Source organism: Lycorma delicatula, chromosome 1 (genome assembly GCF_047948215.1).
Source record: "Lycorma delicatula isolate Av1 chromosome 1, ASM4794821v1, whole genome shotgun sequence".
Classification (NCBI taxonomy): Eukaryota; Metazoa; Arthropoda; class Insecta; order Hemiptera; family Fulgoridae; genus Lycorma; species Lycorma delicatula.
Window position 1 is genome coordinate 22906047 of NC_134455.1, and position 24639 is coordinate 22930685.

Sequence of the window (24639 nt, forward strand, 5' to 3'; positions counted from 1 at the left end):
AAAGTTCAGTCTCTCTCCAACATAGGAAGAGTGAGGAGGTCAAAACGTATGGTCAGTAATGGTCAGGTGAGGAAGTCTAAACGAATCGTCAGTCTTAAGCGAGGTGGCGGACTATTAACAACACTAAGCGCAGGAGCAGCGAAGTTAGTCGGAAGGGTGATAAACAAAGGCGTTGATTTACTACCGGTAGAATTAAATAACCGGGGTACCAATACTGCGGACCGGGAACGAAATTTAAAAAAACGCTTAAAGAGAGGCGATTCGGGTGTAAATAAGTTAGACGCCGCTTGTAAAAAGCACGACATCGCGTACGATAAGTACAATGATAACGAAAACAGAGCGGCGGCAGATAGTAAATTAGCCGACAGCGCTTGGGAAAGAGTGATAGCTAAAGATTCCAGTATTGCAGAAAAGGCTGCTGCATTAGCTGTTACAAACGCGATGAAAGTAAAAGCGAAGTTCGGTGGTGGATGTCGTGGAGGAATACGACGAAGAAGACGTTCAAAAAATAATAATATAAAACATCTTAAAGAAATTGCAATTACTAGTGGGAGGGGGTTATACCTTAAACCCTACCCTTCGACAGGATCGGGAATAGGTGGTAAGAATAAAAAAAACACCATCGTCGTCGTCATCTCCGATAAAGGGAATACTAGTGCGACCGCTATCGAATGTCGAATTAATGATGTACGCGAAAAAAATAAAATATTTTCGAGGAGTATTCATGTTGGGTGCATTACCCAAACAATACACTAACGAGTCAGCAATAGTTAATCTTGATCGTAACACCGGACATGGAACACATTGGGTATGTTATCGAAAACAAGGACGATTGGTAGACTATTTCGACAGTTTTGGTAATTTGCGTCCACCCATCGAGTTGATGCGTTATTTTCCATCCAACTCGATTGTCAATTATAATTATGAAAACAGACAGCGTATAAACAAGGTTATATGTGGTCATTTTTGTCTTCAGTTCCTCAGTCGTGGATCATCCGCATACCACTAAAGATCATAATGCTCTGCATAAGTGGAAATTCGTCGTTATTACAGACTACATTCTTTCCGGGTTTAGAACTAACTGATGGTGAGTGGGAATTGGCGTTGATAAACCTAACCACGTACAACTCTATACCGAATTTGGAAGAGGGGATCAACAACTCGTTTACCGTTTTACCAATTAAACAAAAAAAAAAAAATATCAAGCTGACACTACCGACCGGGTCGTATGAGGTGGACGATATCGCCAAGACAATAAGCGATGAATTAAAAAGCAAACACGATATAACCTTAATTATGCGACCGAATAACAACACGCTAAAATGTGAAGTTAAATGTGACACCATGATTGACCTAACATCAAAGGATAGCTTGCCACCACTGTTGGGGTTTGAACAAGCGTGTCTAGCGGAGATATATGGCACATGTCATCAAAACCGGTAGCCATTAACAACGTAAACGCCGCGCGTGTCGAATGCAATCTTATACGAGGCTCCTATACTAACGAATCAGAAGGCCACGTATTACATGAATTTATACTAAGCGTACCGCCAGGTTTCAAAATAATAGAATCGCCAAAGAATATAATATACTTACCGGTAAATACAAGGAATATAAACGAAATCACTTTAACGTTTACCGATCAGAACGGGAAATTAATACAATTTCCGCGGAGAGACAATAACCGTGAGATTACATTTAATACGAAGATTAGAAAATGGGACTAATATACAACAGCGGCGGTACGGTACGCAAACCGATCAGTCGATCTTTGAACGCCAGAGGGTTAACATCGCGGAACGTGTTGTTTCTTCGCAAACTCGGCTTTACGGTGGTGAATCGTAATGATGGCAACAGCAGATATGTTAGACATTGGTGAAAGTGTTTCATATGACAACACAATAACTCAATTTGAGTACCACACCCATTTACCGTATGTATCGTCGACTTATAACAACAACGATGAGACCGGATACCGATTCACCAAGACGTGTACACATTACCGCATAAATTTTTTTTAATGGTCGAAGGTACATTAACTACTAAAAATGGAGATAAAAAAACGGTGGAATCAACATTGTTTCAGTCATTGTAACCTCGATCTATCAATTTTCATTTATCTTTTAATTTATAATTAAGTCCTTATAATGTCATAATTTCCACAACTAAGCAATATCATTATTCCTTTAATTCTTCTTAAGAACCTTATCTCAGCTATTTGAACTCAATATATTTTCTTCTTCACATTATACACAATTTACTGCCACTAAGAAAAAAAATAAAAATTGTTAACGTCTTATAAACGTTCATAGCAGTCAGTAGCCAAGTAGCTTTATTTTAAAACTTCTGGCAATTGTACCTCAGACCTTTGAACCCGACTGACTTTAATATCAATGTCATTGCTTTGTAAAAAGGAAAACATTGTAAACATCAGATTCCAACATGGTGAAATGTTGTATCTAGTGTAGAACTTCATTACTGATAACTATCATCGATCTAATAGGTTCTTCGCCTATAAATCTCATCATTTTTGTTATAGTCATAGATATGCTGCAATCACCTCTTTGGCCACCTTAGAAAATCTTTATAGTAACAACCGGAGCTTGACTTCCTGATCACCAATAGAACACATCAGTAAACAGAAGAACATTTATAAAACAATTATCACTAACTCACATACTGAGATTATTTTTTGTTTTCCACTAATTTTCATATTTTCTGGCAATACAGAGTACAATCTTTGTTAGCAAGTATTAGTTGTAAACCATTCCAACAAAGTTTTTAAACGTATATAAGATGTTCCAAATTTTTAAGTGTTAAAACAATGACAAAATATTAAAATACAACATTAATAAAAGTTAAATATAAAATACGAATATAAAGAAATACAAACAATTTATGAAGAAGATCGGTAAGGAAGACAAAAGAACACAAACATGGAGATTGGTGGAGCGGTATCATTTTAGTATTTTATCCGAAAGGATCCGGGTTCAAATCTGTGTAAGATTTAGCATTTTTTATTACACTATAAAACTTCCATTCCAAATTTCTGTGCTCAAACACTAAGCTTATAGATTACTAATCACTTAAACAGAAAATAATTTTTAAAAAATGAATAACTTTCAGAATAAAAAAAATGTTCAAGTAAATATATTTTTTAAACACTTCCAAAACACAATTTATATAAAATTTGAAAGAACTTTAACTTTTAATAATTCTGCGGTTATTTAATATGGTGTCTTACTTGCGAAAAAAATCAAACTTTTTGTCTTAAAAAACAGTGTCTAGTTTTACTAGGTAAGGTTTATAATAAGTATTTAAATATTAAACTAAGATTGAATACGATATTAATTGTATAAAGTAATAATTTTATGGACAGCATAACTCATTCATTTTGTACTGAATTTAACAAATTGAAATTCTAGTAAAAAATAAAATTAAGCAGAACTGTCGATCAAGACTGACTGTGAAAGATTTAACCAAAGTAAAAAATAATGTTACTGCATCCCGGGTGACGCTATGCCGTTCCTAGCAACATCACCCGATCCGCTAGGACTAAGGTCCTTTCCATTGCCTGCTGATAATGTCCTACTAGCCCTATCAACTGCCTCCATTACATGAGGCTGAAAAAAGCTTTACTCACCGGCTCAATATCAACTCCTCTAACAGAAAGTCTGATACTCTCCAGACGCCTCCTACCTGGCGTAACTAACATTCTAGTTTTTTCCGTCGTCAAACTAAGATTCCTCTTCGCTAACCACTTGTTCACCAAGTCAATGGCCATATTACCACGGCGTATTATCTCCTCCTCCGTTCTCCCGACGATTACTAATGAAACATCATCGGAAAACGCAAAAATATGGACACCCTCCGGATAACTCAATCTGAGGATGCCATCGTAAGCAATGTTCCACAGGGTAGGTCCCAACACCGAACCCTGTGAAACATCACATTCTACCTCAATCTCTAGCTCCTGTCCCTTGCCCGGTCTTACCACCACACGATTTGTGAAGAAATCCTGCAGGATCCTTATTAAATATGGACTAACATCACGCCTCCTTAGTTCCTCTAGGACGCATCCAAACGGTAGCGAGTTGAATACATTATGCACTTTCAACAACGCCACCACAGGCATGGCTCTCGTCCTCCATGTGGCTGCAGCTGCTTCGTCCACCAGGCTCTTCACTCTATTTATTGCATCCATTGTGGTGCATCCCTTCCTAAAGCCACACTGTAGCTCACTGAATCCTCCTTTCCTATCAATCTCCTCCAACAGCCTCTCTACAATTGACTCCCTCAAATAGTTTACTCAAACAACTGAGAAGCCTCAGCGATCGAAACCTGCTCGAGTCTCCCACCCTGCCCTTCTTCAACATAACTACCTTGGCCCTCTTCCATTCTTCCGGCCAATAACCCTCAATCAGGATTCCATTAAACGCCGTTTGAATCTGGCACGGCACCACCTCAACCACAGCTTCATTTGGCACCCCATCTAGGCCCGGATGTTTCTTCCTGGATCCTCCAAAGAAAAAGGAGGGATCTCCACGGCCGCTATCTCTGTCCACTTCTCAGCCTGACATCGGGGAAAAAGCTCCTCTAAACATCTACTCATAATTTCCACCGAAAGAACAGGTAATGCCCTACCAAACTTGCCAAACACTATCCTGTAGTTGCTACCCCAGACGTCCTGATCTAATTTTGAGCAAAGCTCCCTCCATTTATCCATTTTACTTTTCCAAATAGCTCTTCTATACTCTCTTCTCTTTTCGGACAACAAGCCTCTGCAACGACCAACCTCCTCATTATCGACACCCCTCCTTTTCGCATTCTGCATCCGACGTCGGGCTCTTATACAGTCGACCCTCGCCGCCGTCACCTCCGCAGACCACCAAATCGACTTATCACAACAACGTCCACACACTAGTGATTCCTCAATCGCCCTGGACATCACCTCGGTCAGATGTCCAGGCTTTATTTCCTCCAAATGCCCAATGCGCTCCACTATCTTACTTTTAACATTTTTTGAGCCCCATTTCACAAATAATCTTCTTATTTTGGCTAATCTGCCGCGCCACCGCTCCCACTTCAAAAAACACCACCTCATGATCACTGAGGCTCTTCTCCTCATCAAGCACTTTCCAGCCCCTCGCCGTCTGAGCCAACCTTGGTGAAACAAATGTTACATCGACGAAAGAACACCCATTCATCATTCAGACAAGCTAGTCCTTGCCCCGCAACCATCTTTTCGAGATGCGTTCCTCTCAAGTTCCCCCACGCCCACTTTTGGCATTTAAATCACCTGTCATATCCAAACATTTCCTAGTTTGGATACCTAGCTTGGATACATTACCAAGCTAAGCTCCTCCCAACATTTCCTCAAAGTACTGGACACTACAATTTGGATAAATATACACGCTGAACACCACCAGCTCAGTAAACTCAGCTCACACAAATCCTCTACCCTTCCCAGTTGAGATAAGAGGCCTACTTTTGGTGACTTGTAACACCAGGATTGTTTCTTGGAACATCACTGACTGATTAATATTGAAAACGTACTGTAATTCCGCTAATCCTAATTATATTGTATTTTTTAATTATTTTAATGAATAAACAGTTCAAAGGGAAAAATGCTATAAAAAAGGAGTATATATAATTATTTAATATTCTGCTGAGAAAGACAAAATGGTGTAAAATACACTGGTTAATGATTTTGTTAAATGATTAATATTTGCTGAACCTTATGTTTTTGGGTGCTGATTCCAAATACGAAGTCAGGATTTCCTTATCGGCCTCAGATTTTTCGTAATCGCCGTTCCTATTTTCCAGAAAGAACATGTTCATGAACAATGCAAGTACAATATATTATTGCAGCAGTTAATCGAAAGCCTGCAATGCCTTCTTCAGTATTCGATGTGTGGTTAATCCCGATTGGGGTCTAAGACCATGAGCATCCTGTATAAAGGCGTGTGCAAGGCTATTATGCTATACGCGACACCTGTATGGGCGGATAAGTTAAAATATAAACGTTATCGGGACGTATTATTAAGGGCTCAACGCTTTCTTTCTTTTTCCTGTTTAGCCTCCAGTAACTACCGTTTAGATAATACTTCGGAGGATGGTATGAGTGTGAATGAAGTGTAGTTTTGTACATTCTCAGTTCGACCATTCCTGAGATGTGTGGTTAACTGAAACCCAACCACCAAAGAACACCGGTATCCACGATCTAGTATTCAAGTCCGTGTAAAAATAGCTGGCTTTACTAGGACTTGAACGCTGGAACTCTCGACTTCCAAATCAGCTGATTTGGGAAGACGCGTTCACCACTAGACCAACCCGGTGGGTAAGGGCTCAACGCTTAATATTGTTAAAGGTAACGGGTGGTTACCGTACTATTTCACGGGGGACAGTCTAGGTGATTGTAGGCTTGAAACCGATAGACTTAATTGCATCTGAGAAGCAGCAACGGTATGTTGCTAAGAAGTCCGGTGAGTTGACTTCGGATAAAGTTGTTCGAGAAATTGAAGAACATGGCAATGCCTTGTGGCAGTCCAGATGGGATGAGGCAGATGGTGGGCGTTATACGCATGATCTCTCTCCAAATGTTGTTGATTTGCGGGACCCCTCTTGGGTGCACGCTAATAAATATGACGCAATTTACTTCCGACCATGGTGCTTTTAGGGACAGACTGCAGAAATTCGGCCTGGTAGATTCTGGGATGTGTCCTCAGTGTGGACAGTTGGATGACACCTACCATGTTCTTTATGAATGCTCTTAGTACGAGTTAATGCGTACGGAGACCATCTGTCTGCTTTATCTTATCGGGTCGGCGTTGGATCTGTGTAAACTGGAGGAGCCAGGCCGAATAGGCAATAGTGGAGAGTTTTATAGTATACTTAGCAAAGGAAAGGATTGCTGAGGAGATCTATAGCTCTGCTTCGATTTCTCTTTTATTATATTTTTGTTGATGTTTTGTTTTATAAATCATGCTTTTGTTGTTAGGCATTTTCAGTCGTGCTTAAGACTCTGTGAGAAGTGTTTTGTTTCGAGTTCATTAAATAGTAGTACACTGATGAGGAGACTGTCACTCGTGGCATTCTGGCCGAGGTGGAATGGAATATGTCAAACGCCGAAGTTTTGAAGATGACCTCCGGTAAAGCCCATAAGGCTTCGTAACAGAGGGGTTGGCGGAAGGTGCCTTTCCCTACGTGGTCAGGATACAGTAGTTAAGTTACTAATTACACTATTACCTATTTAAGTTGATAACAGCCATAAAGTAATATTATTATAATTTATACAACAATTAAAAGGATTATAAATGATACGCATATGATTCATGTCATATTTTTTCTAAATGCAATTTTTAGACTTTTTTTAAATGTCACCCATTGTGCAGCATGTATGAATTTTGCTTGGTGACTCAGTCTAGGGGTGTAATAATGTAAACAATAAAAATGTATCATGCTGCCTAAGAAAAATCTCAACTAACTCACTCAAGTGTGTAAGATTTAGTGGTGCAGCTACTTTTCCCAACATTAAATTCTCAGAGGAGAAACATAACTCCCATAATAAAAAAAAAATTATATGAGCTATATTTTGAATGTAAAGTAGGTGATCAGGGTTAGTTCTGGACTCCTATTTACTGCAATTAATATGAAACTCTGGTTGTTAAATGAGTCTTGTAACATGATATTTGTAATTCCAGTGGTTTGGAGAGAACCGAAATATTACTTTATGGACTACTAATTTTGTATAACAAAATATTACTGAGACAGCAGCTAAGATTAGACATACTGTTAAATATTCTGATATTCTTTCTACTACAAGACCAGTGTCTTACAGTCCACCGCTTCCAATTCCAGTAATACCAAAAACATAGGAATTAGACGAAGATGAAGCTCCTGATATCAAAAGTTGTGTAAATTCATCAGATAATGGACACAGACTTTTTAGAAAATACAAATACTGAACCACACCTTAATTAGAATTAAATGGTCTTATGTGTGAAATAAAATTTATCCAAAAATCAAGCAGAAATCCTTGCATTACGACTGAAAGGATGCAATCTTTTACAGCACAACATTAAAATAAGTACTTTCCATGACAGGCAGTGTGAATTTGAATATTTATTCTAACAGCACAAGGGCTTACTTTACTGTAATGATGTGCAATCATTTACTAGAAGCTTTTGGGACGTATTCATCAACCTGATGAATGGAATTTTTTTATAAATTCCCAAATCGTAGTTTTGAAGCAGTTCTTCTTCATGTTGGAATAGTATCCCATCAATTTCGTTAGCTCATGCAGTTCACATGAAGGAGTCATACGAAAATATGATACCTGTGTTGGATATGATTCATTGTGAGAAATATTTGTGGAAACCTGAGAGTGATAGCATTGTTACTTGGTTTACAACTTGAGTACAATAAATTTTGTTGCTTCTTGTGCGAGTGGCACAAGAGAGATAGGAAGAATCATTATGATAAAAAAGAGATACACTGACCATAGGAAAGAAGAATGTTGTTGAGTCTAGTACAAACCCTGAAAAAGTTTTAGCTTCTGTCACTACATATTAAGCTAGGATTAATGAAATATTTTGTTAAAGCAATGGCTTGTGATGGAACTGGATTTCACTTTCTAAAATCAACTTCCCTAATATAAGTAATTCTAAGATAAAGGAAGGTGTATTTGTTGGATCGCTAATAAGAAAATAATAAGCGATTGAATTTGAAGATTTTTTAATGACTGGAGTTGCTACGTGAAAATATTTTTAATAGGTTTTAAACAACTTCCTTGGAAACTATAAGGAAGATAGTTTACAAAGAACTTATAATTGAGCTTTCTAAAAACTGTAAAGCACTTGGATGTAATGCCACTAAAAATCCACTTCTTACATTATCACTTAGATTTTTTCCCTACCAATCTTGAGAGTTATGACTGGTAAACATGGAAAAGGCTTTCACCAGGAAATATCCAACATGGAAACTTGCAATTTCCATGATAGGCTATGTGAATTTAAAAAATGCCTGAAAGTGGAAGCCAAATGTTCCATTTGGGAAAATGGAATTCAAGAATATTGACAGACTACTGCTGCAATCTCAAATATGTACCTACATTAAACTAACTACATCATAAATTCCAAGAGGAGCAGAGCAGATTTTAGGCTAGTATATACTGTTAACAAATAGAGAGGGAGAGTGTTGTACCTTGAAATGTTATCTCCTCTATTAAATGGAATCTTATTTAAACTAATTCTCTGACAAAAGAAATATAACAATAAAAAACTTGAAAGGCTTACAAGTGTCCCTAGGTACAACATGGTGATGTACTTTGGAACAGTCAAATCTTTGGGAGAAATAACTTGAAGTGTTACAATATTATATAATTATATGGCCTAAAAAATTAAATAAACAATTTTTGAATTGCAATAAAAAAATGAATAATTGAAAACTTGAATATAATGAAAATAAAAATTTCAACAACTGAAGGCCTGCACAAATCACAAACATAATTTTTCCATCCTTTTTTTTCTGACCCAGCATATAATTCATGAGTCCATCACTTGCAAGTTGTGCAGCAGATCCATTATTCACCACTAAAGTCTTAACTATGGTCTCACTTCCATTTCTTCACCCGTTTTACTTTCTTTAGTTTGGCTGGAAGCTTTTCACTTTGTTTTTCAAATCTGGTTAATTTAGATGTTTTTGAAACAAAGTCAATTTTTCTACATGTCTTTAATTCTTGCAACTTTAATAGCTTTCTTTCATTTTCCACCACCCATTTCTTTCCTTTTTCTTGGTGAATTATTTTTTTTTTCAAAAGTGTCTGTAGAAATTAAACTTCTGCCTTGTTTTCTTTCTCTTTTATTTGATTTTCTTGCGTTTGCTTTTGGATATGGTTGTATCTTTTCTGCAGTTATAAATCTCTGAATATAATAAACTGCACCATAAGATCGATTCAGATTTTTAAGTGCTGGATACTTAATTATTTCAGCATGGCGTTTCGGCCTTTCATCCGGAGGTCCCAGGTTCAAATCCCGGTCAGGCATGGCAATTTTCACACACGCAACAATCATTCCTCTCATCCTCTGAAGTAATGCCTAACGGCGGACCCGGAGGTTAAAAAAGTAAACAATATAAACTCAAGTCCATGTGCTGATAGGTTTTTATGATTCATGATACGAAAAAACCTAATTTCCTAGGCAATAACTCATACAGTGCATCCCCCATTTTCTAAAACCTGCACATACTTCTGAGGTAAAGAACAGAAAAAAGTAGAAACACCAACATAATGCATTAAATTCGTTTTATTTTTAAAACTAAAAAAACTATAGATAAAACTCAAATTAGAAAAACCAATAAGCTATATTCACTAATGTATTAAAGTTGTTATAGATGTAAGAAATATGATTTTGGTTGGATCAAGTTTCCTATTTGTGATTATTAAAAAAGTGGTACAATCTGATCAGTTGAAATTCAGTGTAACCTGATTTTCCTGAATTAATCACTATGGCATTGTTCCAGACAGTGAAACTGAAGTGGAATTTGTAATACAATGGTCTTAATTTGTATTGGTCATTCGGTTGTATAGTACTATTATTCTTTCTTTTGTAATTTAATTTTTTTTTTCAAGTAAATTTTGTATAGAACATCCCCTTTCATTATTCTTTTTTCTTTTTCTTCTTCCTTCCATGTAGTTTTTCAATCTTTTTCATTTTACCCTTTAAGAAGCTATCAATTCCAGGACAATAAAGTCCACTAGTTTCACAACAAGAAACCAAAGAGGAAAAATATCAGGACCTGGAGGTTGAACGACCAAATAAATAAATAAGTTTCTCACAACCATGAGAATAATGAACACACACGTCAGAGGTCAGGGGATGGAGTCCCCTGGTTAGACAATTGGGTAAACGAAGCAAGCCCTAACCAGCTAGTTATTTTAAAAATATTAAATTAAAAAAAAATGTAAAATATTAAAAAAAAAAACAGTTAAAAATAATTATTTATATTTGAAAAAATGCTAAATGTACAATAATTGGGTTTGTATATTGCTTATAATTCTTTGGATTAAAAAGTAATTACTATACCTTTTGTATTTTTAACAGCATTTTTTATAAAAGTAAATTATTTACTTATTAATTTTAAGTGAAAAATTTTTAGTATAAAATACAGTATATCTGTGATATTTTGCCCAATGTCCCAAAAAATATTTTGAGAGAAATATCATTTATAATAGGATCCTAGTACAGTCAAACCTGGCTTAATGAGCACCAAAAATGAGTGATTTGCATAACAAAATGTAAAAAAATTACTCCCTTAATGAGTGATGTATTGCCAAAAGAATGAAGGAGAGACATTGTAACGTAAGATCCTGCCTGCATTTCAGCTACCAGTCTGTGTTTAGCGGTCGTCAGCTGGCAGCTTACTGTCACTTGTGAAAGTTGTATTCAGACACATTATTGTGTATTTTTTTTTTGGTGCAAAGTTTAAGCATGCTTAAACGTTTGTCCCCAAAGAAAATGGCAAAGAACACAGGGGTAGGGAAGAAAAATCACTGTAGAAGTCAAACGCCAAACCACTGAGAAGCGAAAACAAGGTGTGAGCGTGGTTGACCTAGCAATCACACACAATCTGTCTACATCAACGATTTGCACTATCCTCAAAGACAAGTTCAAGATTAAAGAGACTGATATTTCAAAGGTGTCACAAGAATTTCTATGCAACGGCCATGTATTCTTGACAATGTTGAAAGATTGCTTTTCATATGGATCGACGAGAAGCAAATGCGAGGCGACACTATTAACGAAAACATAATTTGTGAGTAGGTGAAACTAATTCTTGCTGACCTCATTAAGAAGACTCCAGAATCATCAATGAATGAAAAAGAAACAATCAAGATAAGCTGTGTGGGTGGTTCGAAAAGTTTAAGAGAAGAACCAGCATCAAGTGTTGCGAGGCACGGAGAAGCAAAAAGTTGACAAAGTCAGCCGAAAACTTCATCGATGTATTTAAGAAGTTTGTGAATTCTGATGGTTATCTGCCATAGCAGGTTTTTAATTGTGATGAGATGGATATCTTCTGGAAAAAGATGCCCAAGTGAGCTTATATTACAGCAGACGAGAAGGTATTGCCGGAACACAAGCCAATGAAAGATCGTCTCAAGCTGTTGTTTTGTGCAAATGCAAGTGGTAATTTGAAAATTAAATCATTGCTTGTTTACCATTCAGACAATCCACAAGCCTTCAGGAAGTATAAAGTCTAGAAGAGCAGGCTAAATGTCATGTTGTCTTGTTGTTGAGGTCCAACAACAAGGCTTGGATGACACATTATCTTTTTACAGAGGGATCAATGAAGTGTTTGGTCCGTCTGAAAAAAAAATCTGCTTGAAATGAATTTCCCACTTCATGCCTTGCTTGTTATGGACAATACTCCTGCACATCCTCCAGGCCTAGAAGATAACTCCTTGAAGAATCTGAATTCATCAAGATCCAGTTCCTGCCCCCTGACACCACCCTTCACTGCAGCCCACAGACCAGCAGGTCATTTCAAATTTTAAAAAGTTTTACACTAAATCGCTCTTCAAGTATTGTTTTGAGGTAGCACCAAAAAGCTTGTGAGTTGCATTCTGTTTTACAGCATGAGTTGTGGAGGAGATAGCCTCAGTAGAGCAACAACCTTCCAGTGAAATAACAGAGATGCTGAAAGCATGGAAAACTGTTGCACCGTATGTTGAGAAGCATCACCCTAATAAGGCACTATGTGCACTACAAATTTATTTAATGATAATGCTGTGTCTCATTTTCGCCAAATTTGGTGCAGGCAAAAACAAATGTCTTTAGACATTTGTTTTGCCATTTTTCTTGTAAAAAAGGATGTATTATAAATCTGTTTGAGTATTTTTTTTTTCGGAATGGAATGTATTATCCTATACGAGGTGCGACAATAAAGTAATGAGACTGATTTTTCTTTGCAAGATGTGGCAACCCTGCAGCTTGCGTAGGCACACCATCTTTGACCTTGGTCTATAAGCTGTGCTAAGTTGTGCTGTAATAAGTGAACATATGTTGTGTCTCTTATTACACGTGTTCACTTATTACAGCACAACTCACGACTGAGCAGTTGCATCAATGTGCCGCTTGGACTAGAAGTAGCTTATAGACCAAGGTCGAAGATGGTGTGCCTACGCAAGCTGCAGGGTTGCCACATCTTGCAAAGAAAAATCAGTCTCATTACTTTATTATCGCACCTCGTATTTTACTTGATTCCTATGATAAAAATTCTTTTGCTTAATGAATGTTTCGCAGTACGAGTAAGATTCGAGAACAAATTATAATAGGCGAGTGAGTTTCACTATATTTGAAAAATAGAAATAACTTCAATTTACAAACTTTAATTAATACTCAAGTTTCTAATTAATTTCTACAATAAAAAATTAAGCTCAAAATTTATCCCTAGATAACTCAAGTAACTTACCCTAACATAATTTTTTAAACAAAAACTTTTTACCCTAAAAATGTATGTACAACCGTTTGAAAATTATTTCTAAATAATTGTAATTCTAGTTATATAAGAAAAATCAACATTTTTTCTAATAGTTTTATAGAACCATCTTTTGTGGCATAATTTTTCATCATTTCACCTAAAGTATGTTTTTTTTTAACTAATGTGATTATTTTTGTAATATTTAACATTTTGTAAAATATTATCTTCAAATAACAGCAAGGAACTTTTACTTGTACATTTATGAATCATCGATACTGAGAAGCACTGATGGATGTCAACATATACCATTGTCATTGGCATATGTCAAAAAATAATACTTGTGTTATTAAAATCAGAGATTTGCCACTTCATAGCGACTGACTGCAATGAATGATCAATGGATAAGAACAAAATAAAGTAAGTGATGAAGAACCCACCACACAGTTTATAGTTTTTTCAGCATGTGCGTTGGATTATGATTTCATTGTATCATTCTTTACTACTATTTCTATAAACCATGATCAGTTTATTGGAAATTTTTTTACTTTAACAAAGAATTACAAGACCCATTGTCTATATTTTAGTCAAGACAATTGTATGCACTTAGTCATAAATACATCTTAAGTGATGAGCTCATTATGAAATACAAAAGCAATATATATATTATCAGCATTTGAAATGCTATGATATTTTATAAGTGTGGAAAGAAAGCAACCTGCTCATGCCTCTAAAACCTGGAGAAACAAACATTTATCACTTTTTAATTTAAGAAAAATAATCTATACACATCCTGATGCAAATATGAACAAGCCATGAGGAAAGATATCTATCCACCGTGCTTAATTTTTTTACCAGTATTTACATAGCATAAAATGTTAGCACTTTCAATGTTAAATACACGCCTGGTGCATAAATCAGTTTTGTTATGACTGGCTTCTCCCGCGCTCAGCATGTGCTTATGAAATCATGGCGTCATGCTTCCCGCATGCATAGAGTGTAATGTTAGTTGTTATATTTTATGTATAATAAACATTCAAAGCAAATCAGTTACTATTTAATTCTTTGTTGTAGCACTTGCAAAAGATTTGTTCTACTGCTGTGTACTGTGTACACTTCGTTCCTAATATTTTGGTACTGCAAAATTTTACCGGATTTCTCAATTTCTCCTTTCTCATACAGGTAAGAAAGTACAATTAACACAATTTTTCTCTTGTACTTTTTGTTGCTGTTGCAGAACTTATTTTTACACGGTATTTCAATTATTATTATTATAGTAATTAAAATATAGCATAATAAAAGAGTGGCAATACAAGGTACTAAATTTGGGCTATGATGTGGTAGCTCAAGAGCAAGTAAATTGCATTTATAAACTTCAATAAAATCAATTATACATAGCTGTTTGATTTTATGTTACAACTTAATTAAATTTTATTTATTTAATTATAATTATAAATTTAATTACATAAATGTATTTATAAGTAATCTTCTAATTTTCTTTCTATTGTTTCTTATATAAGATGTAACATTTTTATACTTACTTTTTAAATTCTATTTTCCTTTTAATTGTATCAGTATTTTAACAACTTTACTTTTAATGCTTCTTTTTATAATGGATGAACAGCCATCAACATCCAGAAAAAGAAAGGTGTAAGTGAAAGATGTGTATTCCATAGACAATTTGCGAGATATTCTGGAAAATGATTCAATGACGATGACACTATTTTGACTAACAACAATTTGAAAATGACAAAGAAGATGTGGATTTTGAAACCTTGAATGATGTAATTATACATTTGAGTTCACCTCTCATCGAAAAGGAGCACTATGCAATGTTTGAAGAATTTGTTCCTGCGGGGCCTGGAGCCACAGAACCTTTGAACCTGACACCAGAGCCAGCGGTAAGTCAAGTTTGAAAATCTACTCCATCTCAACCACCACTTCCTTCAGAAACAGTTCGAAGTGAAAACCCCCTGTTCAAAGATTACAAATTCCTTTTATGGGTAGAGCTGGACTGAAAATTAAGACTCGTGAATCTGAACCCATAAATTATTAACAATTATATCTGACTGACAAGTTTTTACAAGTTATTGTAGATTCAAGCAATGATTAGGCAGTAGAGGTTTTGTCATAAAGTATTAATGACTTTTCACATATTACATAATGGAAAGCTATTTCACTTTACGAGATAAAATAATTTTTTGGTTTATTATACTTGATGGGTATAATTAAACTTAACAGGTTTAACGACTATTGGAAGCGCCATTATTTGTTTCATTTTCCTTTCACAAACATTTTAGGCTGTGACAGATTTTTATTAATATTAAAATGTCTTTATTTTCCAGTGAAGTATGGAAAAGACAGATTGAAAAAAATTAGTTATGTAATGGATCATTTTAATAATAAAATGGAAGAAATTTATGCACAATCTAATACACTGTCACTAGACGAATCCGTTTCTTTGGTGTGGCCAACTTATCTTTAGACAGTTTATAAATACAAAACACATATGCATAAAACTGTGTCTTAGCAGAACCCAATGGGATAGTTCAAAAATTGCATGTGCATGGAGGATCAGGAGACGTATAAGTAGGTGGTAAGGGACATACCAAAAAAGTTGTCCATGAACTGGCAGAAACAAAAAAAGATCTTGTACATGGTCAATTTTTATAATAGTGTACAACTAGCTGAAGAATTGTTAGATTCCAGCATATATTGCACAGGAACTTTAGATGCAAGCAGAAAAGGAATTACACAGTCAGTACTACAAGCAGAATTAAATCGAGTGAACCCATAAGCTATTATAATAAGAAAGGCATCTGCATAAGCAAGTGGAAAGACAAATGAAATATCCTGGCATTATCAAGTGAATTTGGAGGGGAGCTGGAAGATTTTGTGAATAAAAGAGGAGAAACTGTAAAAAAAAAATTAATTTTACAACATAATAAAAATATTAAAGGGGTGGACAGGCAAGTTCAGTAGCTGCCGTATTACCCATCTTCACACAAATCCTTAAGATGGTAACAAAAATTAGGAACTCACATATTTGTTTTAAATGTCCCCAATAAATAGTTGTTTTTTGTTCAATAAGTATTCTGGAAAAAACTAGTTGTACATGATTTTCAATTAAAAATTTGTTAAACGCAGCTGCCGGAAATGAAAATGTCCATGTATATTGCTGCAATATCACCAGCAATTGTTTACTAAGCAGTTCATTTGTCAAAAGGAGCTAATAGTAAAACAAAAAGAAAGCAATGTAAATATTGCACGCAAAAATATAGTAAAAGATTAGACTCTATATATGATCGCACTACCCTAACAATCCAAAATTTCGTTTAGAACAGTGTTTTAGGAAGTTTCACAAATATTAAAATTCATTAATTATAAAAAACGAATAATTTAACAATATTTTGAAAGTTTTTTAAAGTAATTCATTTTATTTTGTTCCAATACATTCATGTATTTGTGGGAAAAAATTATACTAGCTAACATATATTTTTTAACTATAGTGCATTTTTCTGTATTGACTAGTTATTCCACTATGTAAATTGATTACACATTTTTAATATTACTTTTGTAATGGTAAAATAATGATTTATTTATTATTTTAGGAAAAATACGATGTATTTAATGTTAATTTTAAATAGTAGACTAAATGACTATTTGTAATTTTAAGACTTCATTTATAATTACATTTTCAATGTCTAATCTTACTGAATAAAAATGAATATAATTTGCTATGGATATATTGTATTATAATGTTTTGTATAAACTCAATTATAATTTTAAGATTGCAAGTTTATGTACAGAAATTCAAATACGTATTTCATTTGAAGTAAGGCAGTGTTACTTTTCTACCAATAAATAAATATAAAATTCTATTTAAAATTTTTATTATTATTTGTAAAATATCACTTACAAAAATAGTTGTATATTATTTACAAAAAAAGTTTCCCTACTAATACTAAAATAAAAACAAATGCACAGCATGGAGCTACAAAGCATATGCGAGGCATGTGGAGAAGTACGGTAACTAGTTCAAGTAAAAATGCAACTGCTGAGCGCATTCCACGCGCTCAATGCATGCACCCTTTTTCTCAAAAATTAATAGGAATTGTAATAAAAATATGTCGAAAGTATATATAACTGCCACGTTTAGATCCTAGATCCTTTCTCCAGAAAAACGTACATCAGCACGTGGGATAAATTTTACTAAAAGAAATAGCCTGGATAGTGAACATACAATTTTATAGTAGCAGTTAATGTGTTAAAGTGATCACTTGCTTCGCCGCTCAACCAGAAATCTTGGGAGATTTATGTGAAAAACTCCATACTACCAACCAAATTCGATTACGCCATTAGAGAAGTCAACTAAGAGCTTCTTATTTCAATTTGACTTGTACCATTGCATCTCTTTCCTACAAAATTTGTCTTGTTTACTTTCTGATCCAAGCGTTTGTGTATTCTTCTATTTTTTCCACATGTTGTCCAACAAAATCCTTCCATGATTCTGCAGGAATATCATTTTGGGCTTGTTTGCCTAAATTATTAAAAATTATTTTAATTTTTTTATTGATTATGAATAGAAAGGTGTCTCTTTAAATATGAACTCAGATTAAAAGCCTTGTGACAAAAATTGCATGTGAATTTTTTCTCAGTAGTATGAATAGAAAGATGCTTCTTTAAATAGGAACTCACATTAAATGATTTGTTACAGAAATTGCATTTGAATTTGTTTTCACCAGTGTGAATAGAAAGGTGTGTCTTTAAATTAGAATTATCACTAAAAGACTTTTCACAAAATACACAAGTGAATTTTTTCTCACCAGTATGAATAGGAAGGTGTCTCTTTAACTGGCTATTGTGATTAAAACCCTTTTGACAAAATTTACATAAGAATTTTTTCTCAGCAGTGTGATTTGAAAGATGTGTCTTCAAAGTAGCACTATGAGTAAAAGATTTTTGACAAATATTACATGTGTAGTTTTTTTCACCCATATGAATGGAAAGATGCCTCTTAAAGTTAGAACTATCCCTAAAAGACTTTTGACAAAAATCACACGTGAATTTTTTTTCACCAGTATGAATGGAAAGATGTGTCTTCAAAGTTGACGACTGACTAAAAGATTTCTGGCAAAAATTACATGTGAATTTTTTTTCACCAGTATGAATAGAAAGGTGCCTTTTAAAGTTACAACCATCGCTAAAAGACTTTTGACAAAAATTACAGGTGAACTTTTTCTCACCAGTATGAATGGAGATATGCGTCTTTAAAGTAGACAGCTGAGTAAAAGATTTCTCACATAAGTAACAAGTGAACTTTTTTTCACCAGTATGAGTAGAAAGATGTATATTCAAAGAAGAACACAGAGCAAAAGACTTCTGGCAAACATTACATGTAAAGTTTTTCTCACCAGAATGAATGGAAACATGTTTCTTCAAAGTTGAACTATGAGTAAAGGACTTATGACAAATATTACATGTAAATTTTTTTTCACCAGTATGAGTGGAAAAATGTATCTTCAAAGTAGAACTTAAGGCAAAAGACTTCTGACAAACATTACATCTGAATTTTTTCTCACCAGTATGAACAGAGAGATGCGTCTTTAAAGTAGAACTATGAGTAAAAGATTTTTGGCAAATATTACAGGTAAACTTTTTTTCACCGGTATGAGTAGAAAAATGTATCTTCAAAGTAGAATTTCGAGCAAATGACTTTTGACAAACATTACATGTGAATTTTCTTTCACCAGTATGAATGGAAAAATGTTTCTTCAAAGTAGATCTATATGTAAAAGATTTCAGACAAACATTACATGAAAATTTTTTTTCAGCAGTATGAATGGAAAGGTGTTTCCTCAGAGTAGATTGATGAGTAAAAGACTTTTGACAAACATTACACAAAATTTTTTTTTCACCAGTATGAACAGAAAGATGTATCTTCAAATTAGAACGTCGAGTAAAACACTTTTGACAAAATTTACAATTGAATTTTTTCTCATTAATATGAATGTAACTATTTAAACAATCATGTTTACTGTACTCAACATTATTTAAAAATGTATTTGAACAGTCACCACAGTGTATTCTTTTTTTAGGTTTTTTTTCAGTGATCTGAGAGATTCTTTCAACTGTTTCTATACCAAAATCCTGCAAAAAAAAAATTTAATACAATATTTAGATGTGACAATTATCTACACCCCCTCTCCCTTTAGATACCAAAATTCAACAGATTAAATTAGTATTTTTAACCTTCTTTTTTCATATTTATGCCTAGTCCAATCTCTTTAAAAAAAACAGACATACAATATTATTTTTAAGAATGTTAATATTTCACAAATTTAACTGGAAATAAGGTAAATAAATGCATCTGCTTACTAATTTTGTTTTATAAACTATATTGTATGAACTTTGTTTTAAATTCTTAACTTAATGGTGTGCTTCTTTTCATTTTTTATGTTATTACCAATTATTATGTTCTTAGTCTATTTAATTTTTCTGTTTGGTATTAGTAAAAGAAATCTACTCACTTGAAAACTTTTATGAAAAATAAATAAACACATTCGTGTTTTCTAAAATAAACACTGTAAGCATAAACATTTCCCTCTTGCATATAATTGTTGTTTTTATTACAACACTGCTACAGAACTGTAAAAATAGTTTATTTACTATTTAATTCACTGTAAGAGTTATTATTATTTTTACTTTAAATTTTTTTAATTATAAAACTATCAATAACAAAACAAGTCAACACAAACAAAAAAAAATCTGTACATGAACATATATCTGTTTCTTACACAAGTATGATAAAAATGATCTCTTTTTCAGTTACAGACAGCACAAATACGCACTTATATTTAGAAGTATCTTCTTTTTAATGTATATTCTTCTTATGAGTGCGTATTCTGCATAAACCATAAATAAAATTACACTAATAGTTTTTATGTTGTTTATAAAGATTATTAAATATCTCATTCAAACACTTCTGTACTCAGATAAATTAAAAAAAAAATATTTGGATAGCTAAAGGATTAAAACAAGTTAATTTGAATTAAAAAATATACCAATAAATGAATCTATAAATAAACTATGCCTCATGCCTACACACGGATAATAACATCTAGCATTCTGAAACTAAAAAAAAAAAAAAACACTAAAAATTAACACTGTAAAAAGAACAGTGTGGAAAGAACACTTTTCAGCTTAGGGAATAGAAAGAAGTCACAGGGGGCCGTGTCTGGCGAATACAAAGGGGCTGAGGCATCATACCAATGTTGTCTTTGACCAAAAATTCAGGAACAAGCAGTGAAGTGTGAGAAGGTGCATTGTCATGGTGAAATTGCCATGAATTGTTTTGCCTCAAATCTGGGCATTTTCTTCAGATTACTTCAAACAGCATAGAACTTCCAGATAGTAATCCTTATTGACTCTCTGATAGTGAATCAGTGATTGTCTATAATTATTTTCTTCAGTGTTTCAATGTTGTCATCATTGTTAATGAGCTGGGACATCAATGGCACCCATCATCTTTAACATCTTCACGTCCTCTTGGGAACATTTGTACCACTTGTAAACACTTGTTTTATTCATAGAAAAATTGCCAAAAGCAACATTCAACATTTCCATTGCAGTGCTGCACTTTATTCTTAAAGCAAAATTTAATGCAAATTCTTTGTTCTATTTTTTCAACAAGTTAAAAATCGCCAACCATACAAAACACATATAACTTTTTCAAAAACCCCAACAGTAAACTAAGCATCCAATTTGGCTACATATGTAAACATATGTTAAAGTGTCCTTAACAAAAAATTGTCACAACTGGACTTAATACAGACAGGGAAATTAAAAAAACTCTGCATCTTATTTGATCAAACCTTTTTTATGTTAAAGATTTACAAGAACCATAAGAAACTGAAAAACCATTCTCTAAAAAATTAGGATTGAAGAAAAACTATGAGCATAATAAATGATACATTAGTAAGCACATGTTTCTACATTTCTTTCATTTAAAAGCAAGACAACTATCATAAGTAGTTACATATTTTTATTGACATTTGTTTGTATTTGAATAAATTGATAATAGTAATACTGATATACTGGGCGATTCAAAAAGGGTTTTAAAAACAATTAAAAAATATTGAGATAACTTAGATGTTCAGTTAAGATCTCATTTAATAGCAAAATACATCAAGTTTTGACTTGCATAGTTCAATAGTATCAAGTTCATCCACCAGTATTGTTAAAAATGGATGCATTTACTGGTGTGGAACATGCTTGCTGTGTTCTGGTTTCATGATTTGCAGTTAGCAACTGTAGTTCAACATAAATTTCAGAGTACTACAGTGGGGCTCCACCTAATAGGCATTCAATTTACTCTTGACACCAAACCTTCATTGAGGCAGGTCATTCTGTTAAACATACAAAATCAACAGAGCACTCGTGTCTCTAGTTGCTGTGGAACAACTCAGAGAAAGCTTTGCACGTAGTCTGAAGTAATCAACTAGATGTGTGTCACATGAGACTGGCATTCCATAAATAACTGACTGGTGCGTATAATGTAAACAATTGTTGCACTTGAAGCCATATAAAATAACCATGGATTAACAAATTATAGATGATGAAGAAGTTGCTTGGCTGCAATTTTGTGTGAAAATGAACTGCAGACAACGATCGTTTTTAGACACTGTAATTTTTAATGACGAGTTATTGTTTCACATCAGTGGCAAGGCAATCATCACTGCCAAAATTTGGGGTAGCGAAAACACTCATGAAACTTTGCAGCACATTTGTGATGGCTCTAGGGTCAATGTTTTTTAGGGCCTAAGCAAACCTAGACTATATGGCCCATTCTTCTTCTAGGAGGAAATCATAAATAGTATCATTTATCTGGAAATGCTTCAAAATTTTCTAATTCCTCAGTTAGATAATGATGTCCTAGATGAATGCCATTAATATCATTTTAGAGCCCATTACCAGACTGATAGAACTTTGTCGCCAGTACACAAACACCAAAAGAGAAATTAAGGAGTACGTAGTTCTGGTCAGTGAGAGCGAGAGTTGTGGAAACTGTGATAAAAGAGTTGTATGCATTATTGCAGCCCGTACTTATAGGAGTATGCAGTAGTGCTGAACCGTTGAAGGATGCAGCTACACAAATTACGAGAGCCGTCAACAGACAGCTGTTGTCATAGATAGAGGAGGGTGTGCCAGATGAGGAAGTCTTGGACCTGGTTATCAGGAGGTGGTCAGGGGAGTTGGTTTGGTTTGCTTTGCATTTCTCTTGCCAACACCCCATTCGGTCGCCCTAAAGCATAAGACCAAATGTCTGTGCCACAAACAGCTACTGACCCATGAAACAGTTTAGCGACCAGTGTCCTAACTAGCTCCTAGAGCTAACCTAAAAGTATGAGTGGAATAAGCGTGATATCATACCACTCACTTGCATGACCCACCGCTCACTTGTCATATATACTAAAATGGGTAGATGCACCCAATCAACTACTAAAACATATATGACTATCAATAATTAAATTTATCTCATCAAAGACAGCAATTCAAGATTTTTCTAAGAGCTGGGCAGTCGAACAATATGTGTTCAACTGGATCTCCCCGTAGACATAGAGTTCATCAGCTGCCAGACGGAACCAAAACAAATATTGGTTTAAATTTACATGGTTGGAGAGCACTCGATCTCCCATGGCCTTAAAAAATGAAGGAGAGGCATACCATTCCCCCAAATCCTGTATAAACTTATACAAGGATCTTCCCTTAGTCGTGGCATGCCATTCTTGCTGCCATGCTTCCATCGTGAGGCTGTAAAGCTTCCTCCGCAAGTGGGAGATGGGCAACTGTTTGAAATTTAGAACCGGTGCATTGAGATCACCATTCTGCTCCGGTACAGGCCCAGCCCAAAATCACATCCCAAATACCTCGGCCTCCCTGCCTCTTCCATATGGCCACCCGACCTTCTTTTACCACTGAATTGATTGGAAGAGCCTTTCCCAATACGGTGGTAGTCTCATAGGAGATTGTTTTAAAAACACCAGTGCATACAATTAAGGCTCTGCGCACTCCTTAAATTTTGAATAAGTGATCAATTTCTTTCTAAGCTATGCGCCCAAACAGACGCTGTGTAATAGGTCATACTTTCAAAGACACCTCAATACACCATGTACAAATGACAGCCGACAGTCCGTAATCCTTTCAAGTAATCCTCCTAAACTTGTGCATCACAGATATGGTGTCCGCCACTACTTGCCTAATATGGTTGCTAAACAGCAAATTTTCATAAAAAAAAACACCTAGGTACTTATGAACTCAAACTCAACTGATTGCTTTCTTGGGAACAGAAATCCTTAAACTCTGAATGTCCATCCAGCCCTCTGCGGTTGACAAAGCCACCTGCGCTCGGTCTTGTAGCTGCGGTCATGAGTTACCACAAACTAACAGGAGACAGTCATCGGCAAAAGCCTGGGCCGTAACCCCTTCCAAGAATGTCAGACCCAAAAATTCGTTGAATACCAGGTTCCACATCAAGGGATCAAGAACGGAGCCCTGAGGGCTCCCCCTGGTCAGGGGAGTGCTTTAAAAATTGAGGAGGTTGTTGCGTCAAAGACGCAACAACCTCCTCAATTTTCTTGCGGCATAAGATTGAACTATTCTTGTAGCATGTAGTATTAAGTTAGTGCGCTAAGCGCAGTCATACAATACGGCCGAGTCGCCAGCTAATGTGTCAATATTCTTTTATTATTAAAGTTGTTAGTATCACAGTTATATTCAATTCAGTGTTTTATTCTACAGTCCATTAACCAAATTAAGTTCAACTATCAACACAATACATATTGGTCTAGCGACCGGATGTTTATCAGTGAAAATATGATCCAATTTCTTCAAATCGTAAGTGACTAGTGCTATGATGCTAAGTTTAGACTATCATTCTATCCAGAAAAAAGAAAAATCTGCAACGTAAATTCATTTGTTTATCAGTTGACTGAACAGTTAATACTTCATTTTGGATAAATCAAATTATTAAATTATACACTTATTTTACAGTTTGAGCACTCGATTTTATAGTTTGTATCTGCTCAATATCTGTTCTATAGTATTTGTGTTGTTATTCAAAGACGGAACAATGGCTATGAATTAGGAGCGGTATAAATAATC

At 34.7% G+C, this 24639-nt stretch overlaps 1 protein-coding gene across 6 annotated transcripts in view; it reads right to left on the reverse strand.

Moving 5' to 3' along the window:
• Positions 1 to 24639, reverse strand: part of LOC142331265 (uncharacterized) — a 106335-nt gene that overhangs the window by 47359 nt on the left and 34337 nt on the right. Inside the window, exon 4 of one of the 6 annotated variants that reach the window (XM_075377461.1) lies at positions 17353 to 19626. The exons of the other annotated variants lie outside the window; for them this stretch is intronic. Within the exon in view, the coding sequence (XP_075233576.1) occupies positions 18046 to 19626 (1581 nt within the window). The 3' untranslated portion in view covers positions 17353 to 18045. Of the gene's footprint in view, positions 1 to 17352; positions 19627 to 24639 lie in introns of those variants that run through there. 6 annotated transcript variants of the gene reach the window in all.